This window comes from Callithrix jacchus, chromosome 22 (assembly GCF_049354715.1).
Source record: "Callithrix jacchus isolate 240 chromosome 22, calJac240_pri, whole genome shotgun sequence".
NCBI classification, from domain to species: domain Eukaryota; kingdom Metazoa; phylum Chordata; class Mammalia; order Primates; family Cebidae; genus Callithrix; species Callithrix jacchus.
The window spans coordinates 33,155,995-33,175,945 of NC_133523.1; the positions used below are offsets into that span (position 1 = coordinate 33,155,995).

Here is a 19,951-nt window from a genome sequence, read left to right on the forward strand (position 1 = left end):
CTTTTTGCGGGGGGGTGGGGAGGGTGTAGGGCCGCGAAGGCTCTTGGGAAATGTAGTCCGGAGCAGGAAGCAGCGGAACGATTCGATTCTTAGTTCCAAGTCGCGCTCTGAATCTCTGAGAGCCGGGCTCGCAAGAGGCCGCTTAGGCAAACGCCTGCCGAAGGCAGGAGCCCCCTGCGCACAGGTGTGAGCCCTGAAACGCCACGGTCGACTTCTTAGGACGCGCAAACAGGAAAACGGGTACCGCTCGGGTGAGCCGCGGGGCCCTCTGGGAAGCGTCGCCCCTGTTCTAACGGACCGAGGCTTGTGGCGCTCTCAGGCACCGCCAGCGCCGTCCTCAGTGGCGCCTCGTCTCAGCCCGCGTCGGCTGTGCCACTTGGGCAGCGTTAGGTGTGGAATCGAGGCCTCTGTCCGCGGGCTCTGTGGTGAGTTCTCGGGAAACCGTTAACTCTGACCGCCGGACTCTTTTTGCTTGGTGGGAGTGGGGACCCGCGAACCCAGTGCCCGAATTCTTTAGAAGAGGACGCCGGGCGGTGCGACGCCTGTGCGGGTGGTGGTTCCCTGAGGCCGTGGGAGTGGTGTGTGAAGGACTGTAAGAGTCTGGCGCGAAGCGACTGTCATTTGCCAGATATTTGGCTGAGTGTGGCCCCAGGATCGTGTCCGTAAGCGGTTTTCGTGCAGGCGCTTTCCCTTTTATCTTTCAGTCTGAAACTGCGTGCAAACGTGCGTGACAGTGGGATCTTGAATGAATGAAAAACTCTGGATGCAAAGTAGGGTGTGCTTGTGGGTGTAGATGTGTGAGACTTGGCGTTTGTACCAGTGCTGAATGTCTTTGGCTGTGGCCACTGGAAATATGTTTTTATATGAAACATCGATAGCCCCAACACTTTATTGATCTTTTACTTTATTTTCGTGTATTAACTACGTTGTTTTGTGTGCGTACTAAACTCATTCTCCTCCTCCCCTCCACCATATTTGGGGAGTGGAGTGGGGTGGAGAAAAGTATAGAAAAGCTCGAAGAACAAAATAATAGTTCGACCAGCTATGCAACCAGTCAAAATTTACTCTCCATCTTTTCACCCCCGCCTTTGTGAATACACACGTATACATTTATATGTTCCATATGTGTGCATAATGGCTTCAAAATTGTAGTCACACTTTACATACAGCTCTGTAACCGACCTTTCTCATTTAACAATGTATGATTAATATATTTACATTTAAACAATCACAAATTACACTTCTTTTTTTTTTAGACGGAGCCTTGCTCTGTGGCCCAGGCTGGAGTGCAGCGGTATGATCTCGACTCACTGCAACCTCTACCTCCCAGGTTCAAGCCATTCTTCTGCCTCAGCCTCACGAGTAGCTGACACTACAGGCGCCTGCCACCTCGCCTGGCTAATTTTTATATTTTTAGTAGAGACAGGGTTTCCCCTTGTTGGCCAGGCTGCTCTGGAACTCCTGACCTAGTGATCCGCCTGCCTCGGCCTCCCAGAGTGCTGGGATTACAGGCGTCAGCAACCGCGCCCAGCCTATGCCTTCCTTTTGAAGTATATCATGGTATACGTTTCCTCCTGTTGATGGGTGATTTGGTTCTCTCTAGCTTCTTAAAATTACAAACAGTGTGTTTATCAGCAGCTATTTGGCACATGTTTTAATGTGCCTTTCTAAATTTTTTTGAAGGGGGAGCAGGCTCCTAAAAGTAGAATTGGTAAGTCAAAATGTATGCTCTTATTAAAGGTTTCCTGAACCTATCCAATTATCCTTCTGTGAAGTTCCAATAATCTGCAGTGTTACTGGCATAGTATAAGACTGCCGGTATCCTCATACACCCTTGATAACAAGATATTGTAAATAGTAGTCATGCTATGAATTAATTTGCTATAAAACAATTGTTTACTTACTGAAGTCAAGCATTTTAAAAAATCGTCTGTGAATTATATGTTTTCTGAAGTCTTATTCTGTTTTCAAATTTCTTTTCCAGAGTTCTTCGTATATTAAGGATTCGTTCATTCATAGACTCATCACTTATTGAATGCCATCTGTGTAGCAGGCACAATCGTCAGTGTTCAGGAAATAGCAGTGAACAAGAGACTAACCCCGACTATTATGGTACTTATTTTGTGGACCAGATAATAAACAAGGTAAGTAAATTAAATGTGAAGTATATTAAATGGTGAAAAATACTAAGAAAAAATGTCAAGTGAGAGGATATTTACAATTAGTGATGGGAATATGAGTTTTAGATGGGCTAGCCAGGGATGGCATCCTGAAAAGGTAGTGATAAAGATATGAAGGAAGTAAAGGAGGTTTTTATACATAACTGAGACAAGTTATTTCAGGCAGAGGGAACAGCAGTTGTAAAGGCTCTCAGGTGGCAACTTGCCTATTATAATGAAGAGGCTGGCATGGCTGAAATAGAGTAATTGAGGAGGGGAGTAGTGGGAGAGAAGAAAGGTAAGTAGAGGGGAGGAGGACACATCAGATTGGGCTTTATGGCCCATAGTAATAAATGGCTTTTCCTCTGAGATGGGAAGCTGCTGGAGGGTTTCTTGAGCATGGAAGTCTTGAGCATGACTTCCACAAAGAAGATGCTTTGGCTGCTCTGATGAGAATGGCCTATGGGAGGAAGAATGAGGAAAGATCAAGAAGGTTAAGGAAAGAATCATAGAGATCAGTTAGGAAACTACAATGGTGTTGCTTATTGATGGGTTTACATTCTGCAGAATGCATGGTTAAACCATTTTGTTCTTGTATAAACATCATGGAGCGTACTTACACAACCTAGATGGTATAGCCTCCTGCAAACCTAGGCTATATGGTACAACCTGTTGTTCCAAGGCTGCACACCTGTACAGCATGTTACTGTACTGACTGCTATAGGCAATTGTAACACAGTGGTAAGACTTGGTGTATCTAAACATATCTAAACACAGAAAAGATACAGTGAAAATGCAGTATAAAAGATTAAACATGGTACACCTATAGAGGGAACTTACTGTGAATGGAGTTTACCAGGATTAGAAGTTATACTGGGTGTCAGTCAGCCAGTGAATGGTGAGTGAATGTGAAGGGTTAGGACATTAGTATACACTATTGTTGACTTTATAAACACCGTTCACTTAGGTTACACTAAATTATAAAAACATTTTTCTTTTTTCAGTAATAAATTAACATTAGCTTACTATATTTTACTTTATAAACTTTAAAATTTTTTAACTTTTTTTGTCTTTTATAATACTTAGCTTAAAACACAAACATACTGTACAATTGTACAAAAATATTTTCTTCATATTTTTATAAGCTTTTTTCTTTTTTTTTCTTTATTATTTATTTATTTATTTATTTATTTATTTTTAAAGAAGGGAAAAAAAAGAAAAAGAGGGAAAAAGGAATATTACTTCATTCCTAAAATGGGTTTCAATAATGGCCGATCAATATTTTGAGTGTTTAAAGTGGTTAATGCATATTTTATGTGTTTAAAATGGAGACCTCTATTGTGTTTATTTGTTCTGGCTCTGAGTTCAAGTCCTGGATATCGTTATCAATTTGTTGTCTCGTTGAATCTAAATCTCTTTATGTGTCTTATGTATCTGGGTGTTAAGATCTCTTATTGTTGCATTAATCCTTTTACCCTTGCATCCTTGTAACTTTGAAATCTATTTTATTAAGTGTGAGAATTGCAACTCCTGCTTTTTATTTATTTATTTTTGCTCTTCATTTGGTTGGTGAGTTTTTTTTCCATCCCCTTGTTTTGAGTCTTTGTATATCTTTAGATATATCGTTAGATTTTGTGGATAATATATATTTTGTGTGTTTAAAATGGAGAGCTCTATTGAGTTTATTTGTTCTAGATCTTAGTTCCAGTCCCGGATATCGTTATCAATTTTCTGTCTCGTTGAATCTAAATCTCATTATGGGTCTTATGTATCTGGGTGTTAAGATCTCTTATTATTACATTAATCCTTTTACCCTTGTATCCTTGTAGCTTTGAAATCTATTTTGTCAAATGTGAAAATTGCAACTCCTGCTTTTTATTTATTTATTTTTGCTCTCCATTTGGTTGGTACATTTTTTTTTTCCAACCCTTTATTTTGAGTCTATGTATATCTTTGGATATACCGTTAGATTTTGTCTGTATCTTTTAATTGGGAGATTTGGTCGATTTAAATTTAGGGTTGCTGCCGTTTGATATTAACTGGCTATTTTGTCCTTTCGTTTATAAAAATTCTTCTTTATGTTAATGCTCTTTACTTTTTGGTGTATTTTTAGAAAGGGTCATACTGGTTGTTCCTTTCTGTGTATAATGCTTCTTTTAGAAGTTCTTGTAGAGCAGGCCTGGTGGTAATACAATCTCTGAGTACTTGCTTGTTCCTGAAAGATTTTATTTTTCCTTCAAATGTAAAGCTTAAATTGGCAGGATATGATATTCTGGGCTGAAAGTTCTGTTGATTAAGTATATTGAATATTGGCCCCCACTCTCTTCTAGCTTGTAGGGTTTCCGTTGAGAGATCTGCTGTAAGCCTAATAGGCTTACCTTTATGGGTAACTTGATCTTTCTCTCTGGCTGCCCTTAATATTTTCTCCTTCGTTTCGATCTTGGTGAATCTAACGATTATGTGCCTTGGGGTTGGTCTACTTGAGGAATATCTTTGTGGTGTTCTCTGTATTGCCTGGGGTTGAATAGTGTCCTGCTTTGCTAAATTAGGAAAATTTTCCTGGATAATGTCCTGGAGAGTATTTTCCAGCTTGAATTCATTCTCTCCGTCACATTCAGGTACACCAATCAAGCGTATATTAGGTCTTTTCACATATTTCTTGGAGACTTTGCTCATTCCTTTTTATCCTTTTTTCTCTATTCTTGTCTTGTTGTTTTGTTTCATTAAGTTGATCTTCGACCTCTGATACCCTTTCTTCTGCTTGATCCATTCGGCTGTTTAAGCTTGTACAAATTTCACTAAGTTCTCGTGTTGTATTTTTCAACTCCATAAGTTCATTTGTATTCCTCTCTATATTGTCTATTCTTTTCAACATTTCATCGAACCTTTTTTCCAAGTTCTTAGTTTCTTTACATTGGGTTAGAACAAGTTCCTTTAACTCCCAGAAGTTTCTTATCATCCACCTTTTAAAGCCTACTTCAGATAATGGAACACAGTCCTTTTCCATCAGGGCTTGTTCCGTTACTGATGAGTCCTTTTCCATCAGGGCTTGTTCGGTTGCTGATGAGTCCTTTTCCATCACGGCTTGTTCCGTTGCTGATGGGTTCTGATTTTGGGTATGCTCGGCCTTCTTAGGCTGTTTTTTTCCCTTCATTGTAGATGAACCGCCTTTCTAATTAGTTTTCTGAGTCGACGTCCGACTTATTGATTCCTAGTGCTGGGATCCGAGCAACCCACTGTGGCGGCCTAAATAGCAGCGATAAGACTGATGGTGCTCTTCTGCCCGGGAATCTCTGGTCTGGCTTCCCTTTTGAGTCTGCAACAAGCGGCTCTGACTTCCTGGAGCTCCAAACTCCGGTCAATAGGGGAGGCAGTCCCGTTGGCTCTGCATGAAGAGCTGCTGCGCCTAGACTGTAAAATCGCTGCGGCGGCCACAAGAGTCGCGCTGGCGACCCGTGGGGCTCCTCCACTGGGAATCGGCTGATCGGTGAGTGACAAAAATTTTTCTAAAAGTGTGGCGTCGTCTCGTTCTCTGGGCTTTCACTGGGAGCTACAGTCCTGAGCTGTTAGTGGTTGGCCATCTTGGATCGATCTCGAATTTCTTTTTCTATAAGCTTTTTTCTATTAAAAATGTTTTCACTTTTGAAACTTTTTTGCTAAAAACTAAGACATAAACACACGCATTAGCCTAGGCCTACAAAGGGTCAGAACCGTCAATATCACTGTCTTCCACCTTCACATCTTGTTCCACTGGAAGGTCTTCAGGGGCAGTACACACGCACAGAACATGCATGGAACAATAAACATGCATTGTTATCTTCTATGACAACAATGTCTTCTGGAATACCTCCTGAAGGACCTGCTCGAGACTAATTTACAGTTCACTTTTTAAAAATAAGTAGGGAGGTATAAATAACAATAGTATACAATAATTTTTTAAAATAAATTTAATAACTTTAAAAAATAACTTTAGAGGTATAAATATTAATAAAAAGTATAGTAAATACATACGGCAGTAACAGTTGTTTATTATTTTTTCTTTTTTTTTTTTTGAGATGGAGTCTTACTCTGTTGCCAGGCTGGAGTACAGTGGCACAACCTCGGCTCACTGCAGCCTCCACCTCCTGGGTTCAAGCGATTCTCCTGCCTCAGCCTCCCAAGTAGCTGGGACTACAGGCACACGTCACCACACCCAGCTATTGTTTTGTATTTTAGTAGAGATAGGGTTTCACCATAGCCAGGATGGTCTCAATCTCTTGACCTCATGATCTGCCCGTCTCAGCCTCCCAAAGTGCTGAGATTACAGGTGTGAGCCGCCACGCCTGGCCGTTATTTTCAAGTATTATGTAGTATACACATGATCAATAATCAATAATATCAAATACTGTATACCATACACAATTGTGTGTGCTATACTTTTATACTACTGGGAGTGCAGTAAGGTTGTTTACACTAGCATCATCACAAACATCATAGAGTGACTTATATAAACCTAGGTTATGTGTGTGATGCATTGTATTATGATGTTATGATAGCTATGATGCCACTAGGTGACAGGAATTTTTTTCTCCATTGAAATCTTTTAGGACCACTGTTGTATATGTGATTGGTTGGCTGAAACATAGTTATGCAGCACTGACTGTACTGTAGTACTTGAAGGAAAAGATATTGGTGATCTGGACCAGAGTACTGAAAATAGTGAGAAGTAGTCATGTGCTAAATATAACTTAAAGGTAGGGCTGCCATGATTTGCTGACAAACTGAGGTAGAATGTGAATGAGACAAGGTGACACAATATTGTTTTATGAGTAACTTGGGAATGGAGGTATCATTAACTGAGAAGGGAAACAATGTGGGAGAAACTGACTTAGAATGTAGGGAAATAGATTTCAGTTTGGAATATAGTATGTGAAATGTGAGAACATCCATTCGACATTCAAGTGGAGGTATCAAGTCATCAGTTGGATATACAAGTATGAAGTTCACAAGAGAGATCTAAGATCCAGGATGGAGACATATGTTTGGGAATTACCAGCATATAAATGATATTTAACATGAGACTAAAGGAGATCACTTAGAGGGTAGGATAGATAGAGAAAGGTAGAGGCAAAGGACTGATCTCTGAGTCACTCCAACGTTACAAACTGGGGGAAGTAAGGAGGAAACAGCAAAAGGGACTGACAGGGACTAGCCTGAAACGTTGAAGGAGAACTAGGAGAGCATGATATTCTGGAAACCAAGAGAAGAATGTGTTTTAACAAGAACTGTGTCAGTTGCTACTGAGAGGCCACATAAAATGAGGACTGAGAAAAAAATATGGAATTTGGCAGCATGAAATTCATTTATTAGGGACCCTGAAAGCAGTTTCCATGGAATTTTAGGCCAAAGAGAGAACTGGAAAAGAAAATTTTAGAGATATCAAGTCTAGACAACTCTAGAAGATGTTTTTGTTTTCGTTTCTTTCTAAATAGAAGAAGTGAAAATGGAATGGTAACTGGAGTTATACATAGTAAGTCTGTTTACATATTGATTGAAGTGATCCAAAGAGAGAGAAAGAAACTATGATACAGGAGAGAAAGCAGATAATATAAATATGTCCTTAAGTAGCCAGAGCAAATCAGATCTCGTGGCAAGGTTTGCCTGAGCTTGGAGCTTGACTACAGTAATAACAGGAGAGAGGGGAGAAGTACCCAGGCATGGATACAAGTAGATGGGCAGATGTGTTGGTGAAAATTTGTGATTGCCTTAGCTTTATAAGTGAAATACCTAGCAAGAGACTCAGATGAGAGTGAGATTTGTGGAGAAGGTGCTAGGGTTTGAGAAGAGCAAGGGAAAAAAATCACAGAGATTGGACTAAGAATAGAGAAATTATGATTTTCAGGCACCATTAAAGACCCACTTAATGTTAGTATTTATGAATTTAAAGTGAGCCTATTCTGTGTAGTTGTGTGATTTTTCTCCTGCAGTGGTCATCCACATAGTTGCAGCCACAGACAGGTTAGGAGGAGATTTAGATTTAACCAGAATGTTGGTTTCATGAAGCAAAGAGGAGTAATGTGAGAGAGAAGCAAAAAGGAGTCTAAGTTGGCAAGAGAATCGACTGATGTTTTCACTGTGGATTTGAGGCTAGGTAAGTGGAAAAGTGAGGATAGGAAGAGAGTGAAGGACAGTAAAAAATTAGTAGAATGAAGGAATGGAAGCTCCGGACAGGGTTGAAGGACTATTGGGTTATATAATATTACAGGAAGTAAGGTGAGAGATAGAAGGATAGGCCAGGCGCTGTGGCTCATGCCTGCAATCCCAGCACTTTGGGAGGCCAAGGTGGGTGGATCACAGGGTCAAGAGATCGAGACCATCCTTGCCAACATGGGTGAGATGAACTGAATTTTGAATAACCGTTGGGCCAAAGGAGAAGTAAAAAAATAAAAATACCTTGAGGCAAACAAAAACACAATATACCAAAACTTATAAGTTGCAGCAAAAGCAGTACTGAGAGGTAAATTCATATGGATAAACTCTTACATGATAAAAGAAGAAAGATCTCAAACAATCAACTTTACATCTCAAGGAATTAGAAACAGAAGAGCAAACTAAGCCCAAAGTTAGCAGAAGGAAGGAAATAAAGGAAATGAGAGCATAAATAAATTAAATAGAAAAGTGATAGAAACTAGCAGTTGGTATTTTGAAAAGATAAGTTGACAAACCCTTGGCTAGACTATGAAAAAAATAGAGAAGACTCATATAAATAAAATCAGAATTGAAAGAAGAGACAATACAACTGATGCCACAGAAGGAAGAAGGATCTTAAGAAATAACTGTAAAGAATTCCATGTTAACAAACTGGATAACCTAGAAGAAATAAACTCCTAGAAATGTACAAACTACCAAGATTACATCACAAAGAAATATTATAGAAAGTCTGAACAGACCTATAACTAGTGTGGAAATTGAATCAGGAATCAAAAACCTCCGAACGGAGAGCCATGGACCATACAGCTTCACTGGTGAATTCTACCAAACATTTAAAAAGGAATTAATGGAAATCCTTCTCAAAATCTTTGATATTATTGAAGAGGAGGTCCCAGTTCCAGACTCATTTTGTGAGGTCAGCATTAACCCGATGCCAAAGCAAGAGAAAAACACAAGAAAACTGCAGGGAAATATTCCTCGTGAGTACAGATGCAAAAATCCCAACAAAATACTAGAAAACCAAATCCAACAGTACATTAAAAGGTCATACACAATGACTAAGTGGAAGATAAAATGGAGTAATAAAAAATATACAATTAAACAAAACCAAAGGAGAAAAGTGGGGGAAGGAGGGTGAAAAAGAACAAAAGAGCCTATAAAACAGCTAGGAAGATGGTACATTGTAATCCAGCTTTATCAGTAATCAATTTTAATATTATTCTAAATGTGCCAGTTATAGATAGAGCTTATCACATTGAATGAAAGAGCAAGACTCATCTAAATGCTGTTTTACATGAAACCCATTTTAACTACCTGACTACAAGGTGGAGCAGCCCAAGATACCCATTTAAAATATAAAGACAAATAACTATATTAAAAGCAAATTATAGAAAAAAAATTAGAAAATACTAACCCCCCCAAAAAAAAGAGGAAGCAACTTTAATATTAGACTAAGTTTAGAACAAGGGATTTAATTGGGAATGAAAAAACATAATGATAAAGGGGTTAGTAAGGAGAAAACAATCACTGTACTCGGCTGACGACAGCTTCAAGATACATGAGGTAAAAGCTAATAGAACTGAAAGGAGAAATGGACTCATGCACCATTATAGTTGAGGACTTAAAACCCCTCTTTCAGGAATCAATAGAACATGAAAGCAGAATGTCAGAAGGGTTACAGAAGACTCCAAAATAACATTATCAACCAACATTCAAGTATTAATTGTCAATTTTTTTTTTTTTTGAGACAGAGTCTCATTTTGGCGCCAGGCACCAGGCTGGAGTGCAGTGGCCCAATCTCGGCTCACCGCAACCTCCGCTTCCCGGGTTCAAGCAATTTTCCTGCCTCAGCCTCCCGAGTAGCTGGGACTACAGGCACACGCTACCACGCCCAGCTAATTTTTTTATTTTTAGTAGAGACAGGATTTCCCCATGTTGGCCAGGATGATCTCGATCTCTTGACCTCATGATCCGCCCACCTTGGCCTCCCAAAGTGCTGGGATTACAGGCTCGAGCCACTGCGCCTGGCCAATTGTCAATTTTTTTAATGTTCACATGTCAGTGACATTTATAGAACACTCTGAACAACAGCAGAATACATGTCTTCCTCAAATGCACATGGACATTCACCAACATAGATCATATTTGGAGCCATAATAGAAATCTCAAGAATTTTAAAGACATAAAAGTCATTCAAAGTCTGTTCTCAGAACATAGCAGAATAAAACTAGAAATAAATAACAGGTATCTGGAAAATCTCCAAATATTTCAAAATTAAACAGACTTCTAAATTGTCAAAGAGGAAACATTATAGGAAATTTAAAAATAATTTGAAAGAAAATGGAAATACAGCACACCAAAATATGTGGGAAGCAGCCTAAAGGGAAGTTTGTTGCATTAAATGATATAAATAATTAGAAAAGAAATTATTACTACACTTCTACCTTAACAAACTAGAGCGGGGGGGGAAAAAAGCAAAGTAAACTCAAAGCAAATAAAAGGAAGGGGATATTAAAGATTAGAGCCTAATTCAATAAAATTTGAAACCAAAAATAATAGAAAAAAAGCAGTGAACTAAAAGCTTGTTTTTTGAAAAGATCAATAAAAGTTTAAAAAAAGAAACAAATTGCTAATATCAGGAATGAAAGATGGGGTATCACACTCACACAGATTTGAACAGAATAATGAAAGAATACTGCAGACAACTCATTTCTGTGAATTTGACAACTTGGATGAATGGGCAAATTTTTTGAAAGACATAAACTACCAAAATTCAAACAATAAGAAATAACCTGAATAGTTATATATCTATTAATGAAATTGAATTTGTGATTAAAAACCTTCCAAGATGGAAACTCCACACCCAGATCATTTCCCAGGTGAAATACCAAACATCTAAGGAAGAAATTCTAACTATTCTCTACAAACTTTCCCAGAATATAGAATAGGAAGAACATTTTCAACTCATTTTATTAGGCCAGCTTTGCTTAGATACCGAAGCCAAAGATATTACAAGAAAACTAGAGACTAGTATTCCTTATGGAGTTAGAAACAAAAATCCTTAACAATATATGGGGGAATTGAATCAAGCAATATGGAAAAAGGATATCACAATAGGGTTTATTCTGAGAATATGAGATGAATTTCCAGTTCATCTTTTGAAAATCAGTTATTATAGTTGACCGTAATAAGAGAATAAACATGACTATTATCTCATTAGATGCAGAAGAGCACTTGGCAAAAGTCAACATTCATTCACATTAACAATGAAAAACAACTCCTCAGCAAACTAAGAATAGAAGCGAACACCTTTACTAAAGGGCATCTTCAAAAAACCTAGAGCCACATTATAGTTAATGGTGAGATACTGAATGCTTTATCTCTAAGACAGAACAATGCAAGGATGTCCTCTCTTACTACTTACAATATGCACTGTTGTACTGAAAGTCCTAGGCAGTACAACAAGGGAAGAGAAGGACATAGAAGACATAAAGATTGAAAAGGAAGGAATATAACTGTTTCTGTTTGCAAACATGATTATCTTAAGTAGAAAATGCCAAAGAATCTACAACAAACCTCTTGCGTAGTACAGTTAGGTTAATGTGTCATATTCTACATTCCATTTTAGATTGCACCTCCCAGAATTTACATCCTGGTTGAATTCTATTTGTATACAGTAAAATTCACTCTTGTTTTTGTGCCATTATTTTGTTCCATTATTTTTTCAGTTGTAAATTGCGCTGCTGTAAACATGGATGTGAAAGTATCTTTTTCTTATAATCATTTCCTCTGAGTAGATACCCAGGAGTGGGGTTACTGGATCAAATGGTAGATCCACTTTTAGTTCTTTAAGGAATCTCCACACTGTTTTCCATAGTGGTTGTACTAGTTTACATTCCTACCAACAGTATAAAAGTGTTCCCTTTTCACCACATCCATGCCAACATTTATTATTTTTTTATTTTTTTTATTATGGCCATTATTGCAGGAGTAAAGTGGTATCACGTTGTGGTTATGGTTTGCATTTCCCTGATAATTAGTGACGTTGAGTATTTTTTCACATGTTTCTTGGCCATTTGTATATCTTCTTTGGAGAATTGTCTATTCGTGTCCCTAGCCCACTTTTTTTCTTTTTCTTTTTTTTTGAGACAGAGTCTCACTCTGTTGCCAGGCACCAGGCTGGAGTGCAGTGGTGCCATCTCAGCTCACTGCAACCTCCACCTCCCAGGTTCAAGCAATTCTGCCTCAATCTCCCCAGTAGCTGGGACTACAGGCACACACCACCACGCCTAGCTAATTTTTATATTTTTTTTAGTAGAGACAGGTTTCACCATGTTGGCCAGGATGGTCTCAATCTCTTGACCTTGTGATCTGCCTGCCTCAGCCTCCCAAAGTGCTGGGATTACAGGCATAAGCCACCATGCCTGGCCCGTTAGCCCACTTTCTGATGCAGTTGTTTTTTTATTGCTGATTTGTTTGAATTCCTTGTAGACTCTGAGTATTAATCCTTTGTTGAATTTATAGATTGTGAAGATTTTCTCCTACTCTGTGGGTTGTTGACTTTTCTGATTCTTTTGCTGCGCAGAAGCTTTTTAGTTTAATTAGATCCTATCTGTTTATCTTTGTTTTCGTTGTGTTTGCTTTTGGGTTCTTGATGGTGCAGTCTTTACCTAAGCCATTGTCTACAAGGGTTTTTCCAATGTTATCTTCTAGAATTTTTATGGTTTCAGGTCTTAGATTTAAGTCTTTGATTCATCTTGAGTTGATTTTTGTATAAGTTGAGAGACGAGGATCCAGTTTCATTCTTCTGCATATGGCTTGCCAATTATCCCAGCACCGTTTGTTAAATAGGGTGTCCTTTCCCCACTTTATGTTTTGGTTTGTTTTCTCAAAGATAAGTTAATTGTAAGTATTTAGCTTTATTTCTGGGTTTTCTATTCTGTTCCATTGGTCTATATGGCTGTTGTCATACCAGTACCATCCTGTTTTGGTGACTATAGTCTTATAGTATAGTTTGAAGTCAGGTAATATAATGTTCTTTTTGCTTAGTCTTGCTTTGGCTATATAGGATCTTTTTTGGTTCCATATGAATTTTAACATTGTTTTTTTCTAGTTCTGTGTAGAATGATGTGGTATTTTGATGAGAACTGCATTGAATTTGTAGATTGCTTTTGACGGTATGGTCATTTTCACAATATTGGTTCTACCCATCCATGAGCATAGGATGTGTTGCCATTTGTGTCATTTGTGATTTCTTGCAGCATTGTTTTGTAGTTTTCCTTATAGAGGTCTTTTACCTCCTTGGTTAAGTGCATTCCTAAGTATTTTATTTTTTTGCTGATATTATAAAGGGGTTGAGTTCTTGATTTGATTCTCAGCTTGGTTGTTCTTGGCGTATAGCAGGGCTACTGATTTGTGTGCATTAATTTTGTATCCTGAAATTGCTGAATTCATTTACCAGTTCTAGGAGCTTTGGGGATGAATCTTTAGGGTTTTCTAGGTATACAATTATGTAAGCAGCAACAGCAACAGTGTGACTTCCTCTTTACTGATTTGGATGTGCCCCCATCCCCGCCTTTTTTTTTTTTTTTTTTTTTTTTGAGATGGAGTCTCGCTCTGTTGCCTAGGCTGGAGTGTGATGGCACGATCTCAGCTCACTGAAACTTCCACCTCCTGAGTTCAAGTGATTCTTCTGCATCAGCCTCCCAAGTAACTGATCTTTGTAATTTTAGTAGAGATTGGGTTTTACCATACTGGCCAGGCTGGTCTCGAACTCCTGACCTCATGATCCGCCTGCCTCGGCCTCCTAAACTGCTGAGATTACAGGCATGAGCCACCACGCCTAGCTAGATGTCATTTCTTTCTTTATCTTGTCTGATTGCTCTGGCTAGGGGAAAGTACAGATTTAATTCTCTTACCATCAGTACTTCCAATACACATTACTCACACATACAAATTATTTCTTCCTCAAGATATAATTATATCACATTTTGAATTCTTATAAATTGCTACTTAATTCTTTCTTAATTGCTAATTATTACTGTCTTAAATGTCTCAATACATTAAAATACTTCAGATGTTTTGTCAGTTTCATAATTTTCCTGGATATATGCTTTCATGATGCTACCTGTATTCTCTGACACAGAGATCCCACATATGCACCTGTTTCTAATCAAGTTACACCTAAGCTCTGCATGATTATTTCAGTCATCCTTACACCTGTTAGCACCTTTGTGTTGTGAATATTCTTGGCATTTCTGATAGATTTAATTGTCATTCCATTACAGGGTGACCTTTAATCCACCCTGTGTGTGCATGTTTCTGAAACTACAAGACAGGCTTATTTTAATGACTTCTATTCTCTTCCCCAGCTCTGCCTCTGCAGGGGCCCCATCCCTTCCCAGAAAGAAGAGGAAATGACTGAGTCCCAGGTAAATATTAAATAGTGTATTTGTTTCTTGCCTTATTCTCCATTGCAATTTAAGGGGATTGCAGTCAGTCATACAGTAAATTATAAAGGCCTATATACATAAAACATACTTTCAGGGAAAGTAGAGTTGAATGATTAAAACTAGGGAAGAGTTAAAATGTAGGTATTTTATGAAATTCATTCAGAGAGATTAAAGCTGGGCTTCAAATTTAAATTTCCTTTATATAGGTAAAGAAAATCATAGCAAAAATTTATTACAAAATTTTCATTGTATGTAACAATAAAAAAATTAACATTTTCTAACAGAAATAAGCTTTTCATTGATACCTAGGTCAATGAAACATTATAGTGTTACTTCTTATAGTTGATAAACGTAGGTTTTTTGATGTTCTCTTTTGATCAAGGATAAAAGAAAGTGTAATTATCACAATAGCCCAGCATTAGAAAGAATGCAAATGAACATTAACAGAAAAAGGAATAAATTATAGTATTTCACGTGGTAGAATACTACTTAACAATAAAAAAGAACAAGTGAGGCTACACACAACAACCAACATGGATAGATTACACTAACACAGAATGAAAGAAGCTAGAAACAAAAAAGTGTATTTCATAGGATTCTATTTATATAAAGTTGAAAACAGGCAAAACTAATCCATTTTGATAGAAGTCAGAATACTGGTTACCTCTGAGAGAGTATTTACTGTGAAATGGCGTGAAGAAATCTGGAGGGCTGAAAATGTTCTATATTTTGACTTACTGGTAGGTACCCATGTCTATAAATATATACAAATCTATCAGATTGTATGCTTACAGTTTTACCACATTACTCTCTGCATGTCATACATAGATGTATTTATTTACTTATTCATTTATTTTTTGAGACGGAGTCTAACTCTGTTGCCCAAACTGGAGTACAATGGCACGATTTCGGCTCACTGCAACCTCCACCTCCTGGGTTCAAGTGATTCTCCTACCTCAGCCTCCCTTGTAGCTGAGATTACAAGCACCCACCACCACACCTGGATGATTGATTGATTGATTGTATTTTCAGTACAGATGGGATTTCACCATGTTGGCCAGGCTGGTCTTAAACTCTTGATCTCAAGTGATCCACCTGCCTTGGCCTCCCAAAGTGCTGGAATTATAGGTGTGAGCCACCATAGCCAGCCCATAAATTCAAAGAGAGAAAACTAGACCCTCTTAAGAAAGAGGTGGGATATGTGTCTTTCAGATGACTATGTGATAATCTTTTTCAGTGGGCATTTGCTGCTGATTGAGCTGCACTGTAAAGTAATCATTTCTGGTAAATTCTTAAAATTCTAATGACTAGAATGTGAGCAGAGTGTGTTTTACTTTGTTTATTGCTGTATCTCCAGCACCTAGAACACCACTTAGTACACTTGATATTCTATGAATGCTTGTGGTTTTCTTTCTGATTTATCCTACACTCTCAGATATTAAACATAAATTTGACTTTTTACACTCAGCTCAAAACTTTGCTCTTCTGAGATATATGTTTCTTTGACTGTGTTTTTTTGTTTGTTTTGTTTTGTTTTGTTTGAGTCTCACTTTGTTTCCCAGGCTGGAGTGCAGTGGCTCAATCTTGGCTCACTGTAACCTCTGCCTCCCAGGTTCAAGCAATTCTTCTGCCTCAGCCTCCTGAGTAGCTGGGATTACAGGTGCCCACCACGATGCCCGGCCAACTTTGTATTTTTAGTAGAGATGGGGCTTCACCATGTTGGCCAGGCTGGTCTTGAACTCCTGACCTCAGATGATCTGCCTGCCTCAGCCTCCCAAAGCTGAGATTACAGGCATGAGCCACTGTGCCCAGCCAACTACGTATTTTATCTACCAGCTTCTGTATATCTCTAGTTTCTTCTTCGGGCACACTCAATTTGCAAAATGAACACATCTGTGCAACAGCACACGTACTCAATGAGGAAATACAGAATTACCCTAGCTCTCTATACCTTCCTACTTATCACCCTGCCGTAGGAGTGTCAACTTTTATCACCATAATTTGTTTCTGCTTGTCTTTAAACTTTATCTGTGTATTTAATCTGTGCATTCTATGTCTGGCTTCTTTTGTTTAATATTATGTTGGTAAGATTCATCCATGTTAAATTGTTGCATCTAGTTGTAGTTCAGTTAATCCCATTGCTGAATATTATTATTACCATTTGTTTCATGAGTGGAGAAACAAGCCCAGAAAGATGAAGAAACTTGCTTAAGGTTGTAGAGTTCAGTCCAAGCAGTATGACTGAAGCCTGTGTTCTCAACCCCTGTCCTGTGTAGCCTCAGCTGCAGGTATGATTAATGAAATGCAAATAAGATTTTTTGTTATTGTTGTTAACCATCAGATTTTGGTTGAAAATAGGTTAATCATTTCTCAGATCTATTCTCTAATCAACATTTCCATGGATCTTATAGTCCATGTCACTTCATTTCTTACCTGGAACTACTGTGATAAATGCCTACTAATCTCCTGGTATCCACTCCTGACCATCTATAGTCCATTCTCCATAGATCAACTAAAGTGATCATTTAAACCTAAGGTGTTATTATGACTTCTCTGCTTAATGCCATCTAGTGGCTTCCCTTTACCTGTGGAATAATGTCCCTTACAAAGCCCTTCTTGGTATGCCTCTGTCCATGTCCTCACCATGATCTTGTGCTACACTCTCCCTCATTCACTGTGTTGCAGCCTCATTAACCTTTCCCCTCTTTGAACAGACCAAGTTTATCCTGCCTCAGGATCTCTGATGGTTTTAAATGCTCCTGTCCTAGATATGTATATGACTGTTTCTTTCTCATCCTTCAGGTGCTGAAATGTCATCCTCCTCAAGGTTGTCTTTGATTGTGAAATTCAAAGTCACGTTTTGGAGTCATTCTATAACCCATTACTTTTATCGCATTTTCTTAACTTATCAGTATCACATTTTTATCTCACTTACTCACTTGCTTAAAAATTTCCCTGTCCCCAAAGTAGAATCTAAGCTCCAAGAGGCCCAGAATGTTTCTAAATTCACTCTGCTATCTCCTGTGAGTTCTGATTGATAAAATGAAAAGGCTAATTTTAATGCAGTCTGATTCAAAACTTAGTTCAATCAGCAAATTGTTCTCCTGGTAATTATTTAGTCATTCAGATTCTCCTCCGTATCCCTCTTCTCTATTAAGGTGGTGCTTAAGATACCAGGGAAGATCTTCATAGCTTGGGTATGTGCTGGATGTGGTCGACTGAATCTGATTTAGCTAGCTCCTTTTTCTGGGCATTCAGTGGCTGATGAATTTATGGTGTATTTCACAGCTCAATGATGGTCCAAGGACCCCTCTTTATGAACTGGCCTCCTTTGGTTCTTGCTGTCTCTGCAGATCTCTCTGAATTTCTGTCATGCTTCCCAAATGGTGGCTGGGTCCCCTATATCCCACAGTATGTAGGATCATCTTGCCTTCTTTTTTTTTTTTTGGAAAAAGGTCTTGTTCTGTCACCCAAGCTGGAGTGCAGTGGCACAATCTCAGCTCACTGCAACCTCTGCCTACTGGGTTCAAGCAATCCTCCTGCCTTCAGCCACCCAAGCAACTGGGAGTACAGGCACATGCCCCCATGCCTGACTAATTAAAAATAATAAAAATTTGTAGAGACAAGGACCCACTGTGTTGCCCATGCTGATCTAGAACTCCTGGGCTCAAACAATCCTCCTGCCTAAGGCTCCCAAAATGTTGGGATTATAGGCATGAGCCACACCCAGCCTCATCTTGCCTTCTGAAATGACTCCATTTCATCCTACTCAAGGTCTGCGCTACATGGAACTGAATGCTACTTAGAAGTTATTCTCCTGGTTTAACATGGCACTCTTCCACTTATCTCACTGCCTCTCTCCCATTTCACCTCATGCCTTGGAGTGTGGGGAGTTCTAGGCACATATTTAACTGCTTACCTTCATGGCCTTTTTTCTCTAGTCCAGGCCTGTAAGAGGAAGGAAAGGATTTTTCCCTTTCATTTCTGTCTTTCCTTTTTTAATAAAGTCAGAGAAAAGGCATGAGGTGTAAGGAAATACACATGAAAATGTATTTCAAAACTAGTATACTGGTTAAACATGTTTGGATCCTGTGAGTGCTGAGTAGAGGCCAAGGTAGTATAAAATAAGGCCATGGAAAGTCTCAAGATATTCTTGGTGATAAAGTGCATTGATAAAGAAGACAATTAGCCCATAGAGGAAGATTATCACATGTTTGTTCCTTTGTTGCCATATTAAGTCTTCATCTACAAGTAAAAGGCTCACATCTCCAGAAATGTTGGGCAGAGTACCTAAAAAAAGAAATTAGTTCAGCTGATAGATACTTATGGAGCCTACTGTGTGCTCTGCATTCTGCTTACTGCTTTATTGGAGCTCTTCACTTTTTCATATGGATTTTCATTGTTTTTTGTTACTTCCTTTCAATCTGAATAACTTCCTTTAGTGTTTCTTATGTGGCCAGTCTGCTAGCATTGACTTCTTTGTTTTTGTTTATTTCACCTTATTTTTTTATCTGAAATTCACACACATATTTAAAATTAATTATTCTACAATGCAGTGGCCTTTAGTACATTGACAACTTATGTAGCTACCATCTCTATCTGGTCCCCCGAACGTTTTTATCACCCAAAAATAAAACCCCATACCCATTAAGCATCTGCTTCCTCTCTTCCACCTAGCCCCTGGTAACCATCAATCTGCATTCTGTTGCTATGGATTTACCTATTCTGGATATATTATCTATTCTGAATATTTCATATATATATATATACACATACATATATATGTATGTATATATACATATATACGTATGTATATGTACATACATATATATGTACATACATATTTTGTGTGTGTGTGTGTATATATATATATGTGTATATATATATATACACACACACACACAAAATATGTGACCTTTTCTGTCTGGCTTCTTTCACCTAATGTAATCACCTTCATTTCTGAAAGATAAGTTTCCTAAATATAGGATTCTTTATAGATAGTTTTAATTTTTAGTTTTTGTGGCTACGTAGTAGGTGTATACATTTATGAGATTATGAGGGCTTTTGATACAGGCATATTATGAGTAAGAATCACATCAGGGTAAATAGAATATCTGTCACTTCAAGCATTTATCCTTTGTGTTACAAACA

General features: G+C 38.3%; 1 protein-coding gene across 16 annotated transcripts in view; it reads left to right on the forward strand.

The window, feature by feature from the left end:
* The window catches only part of ZNF569 (zinc finger protein 569), a 68,748-nt gene that overhangs the window by 1,720 nt on the left and 47,077 nt on the right, over positions 1 to 19,951 (forward strand). For 3 of the 16 annotated variants that reach the window (XM_008987876.5, XM_035283459.3, XM_078358918.1), the window contains exons 1-3: positions 46 to 251; positions 1,985 to 2,144; positions 14,720 to 14,779. In XM_008987876.5, the coding sequence (XP_008986124.1) occupies positions 14,765 to 14,779 (15 nt within the window). In that variant the 5' untranslated portion in view covers positions 46 to 251; positions 1,985 to 2,144; positions 14,720 to 14,764. 16 annotated transcript variants of the gene reach the window in all.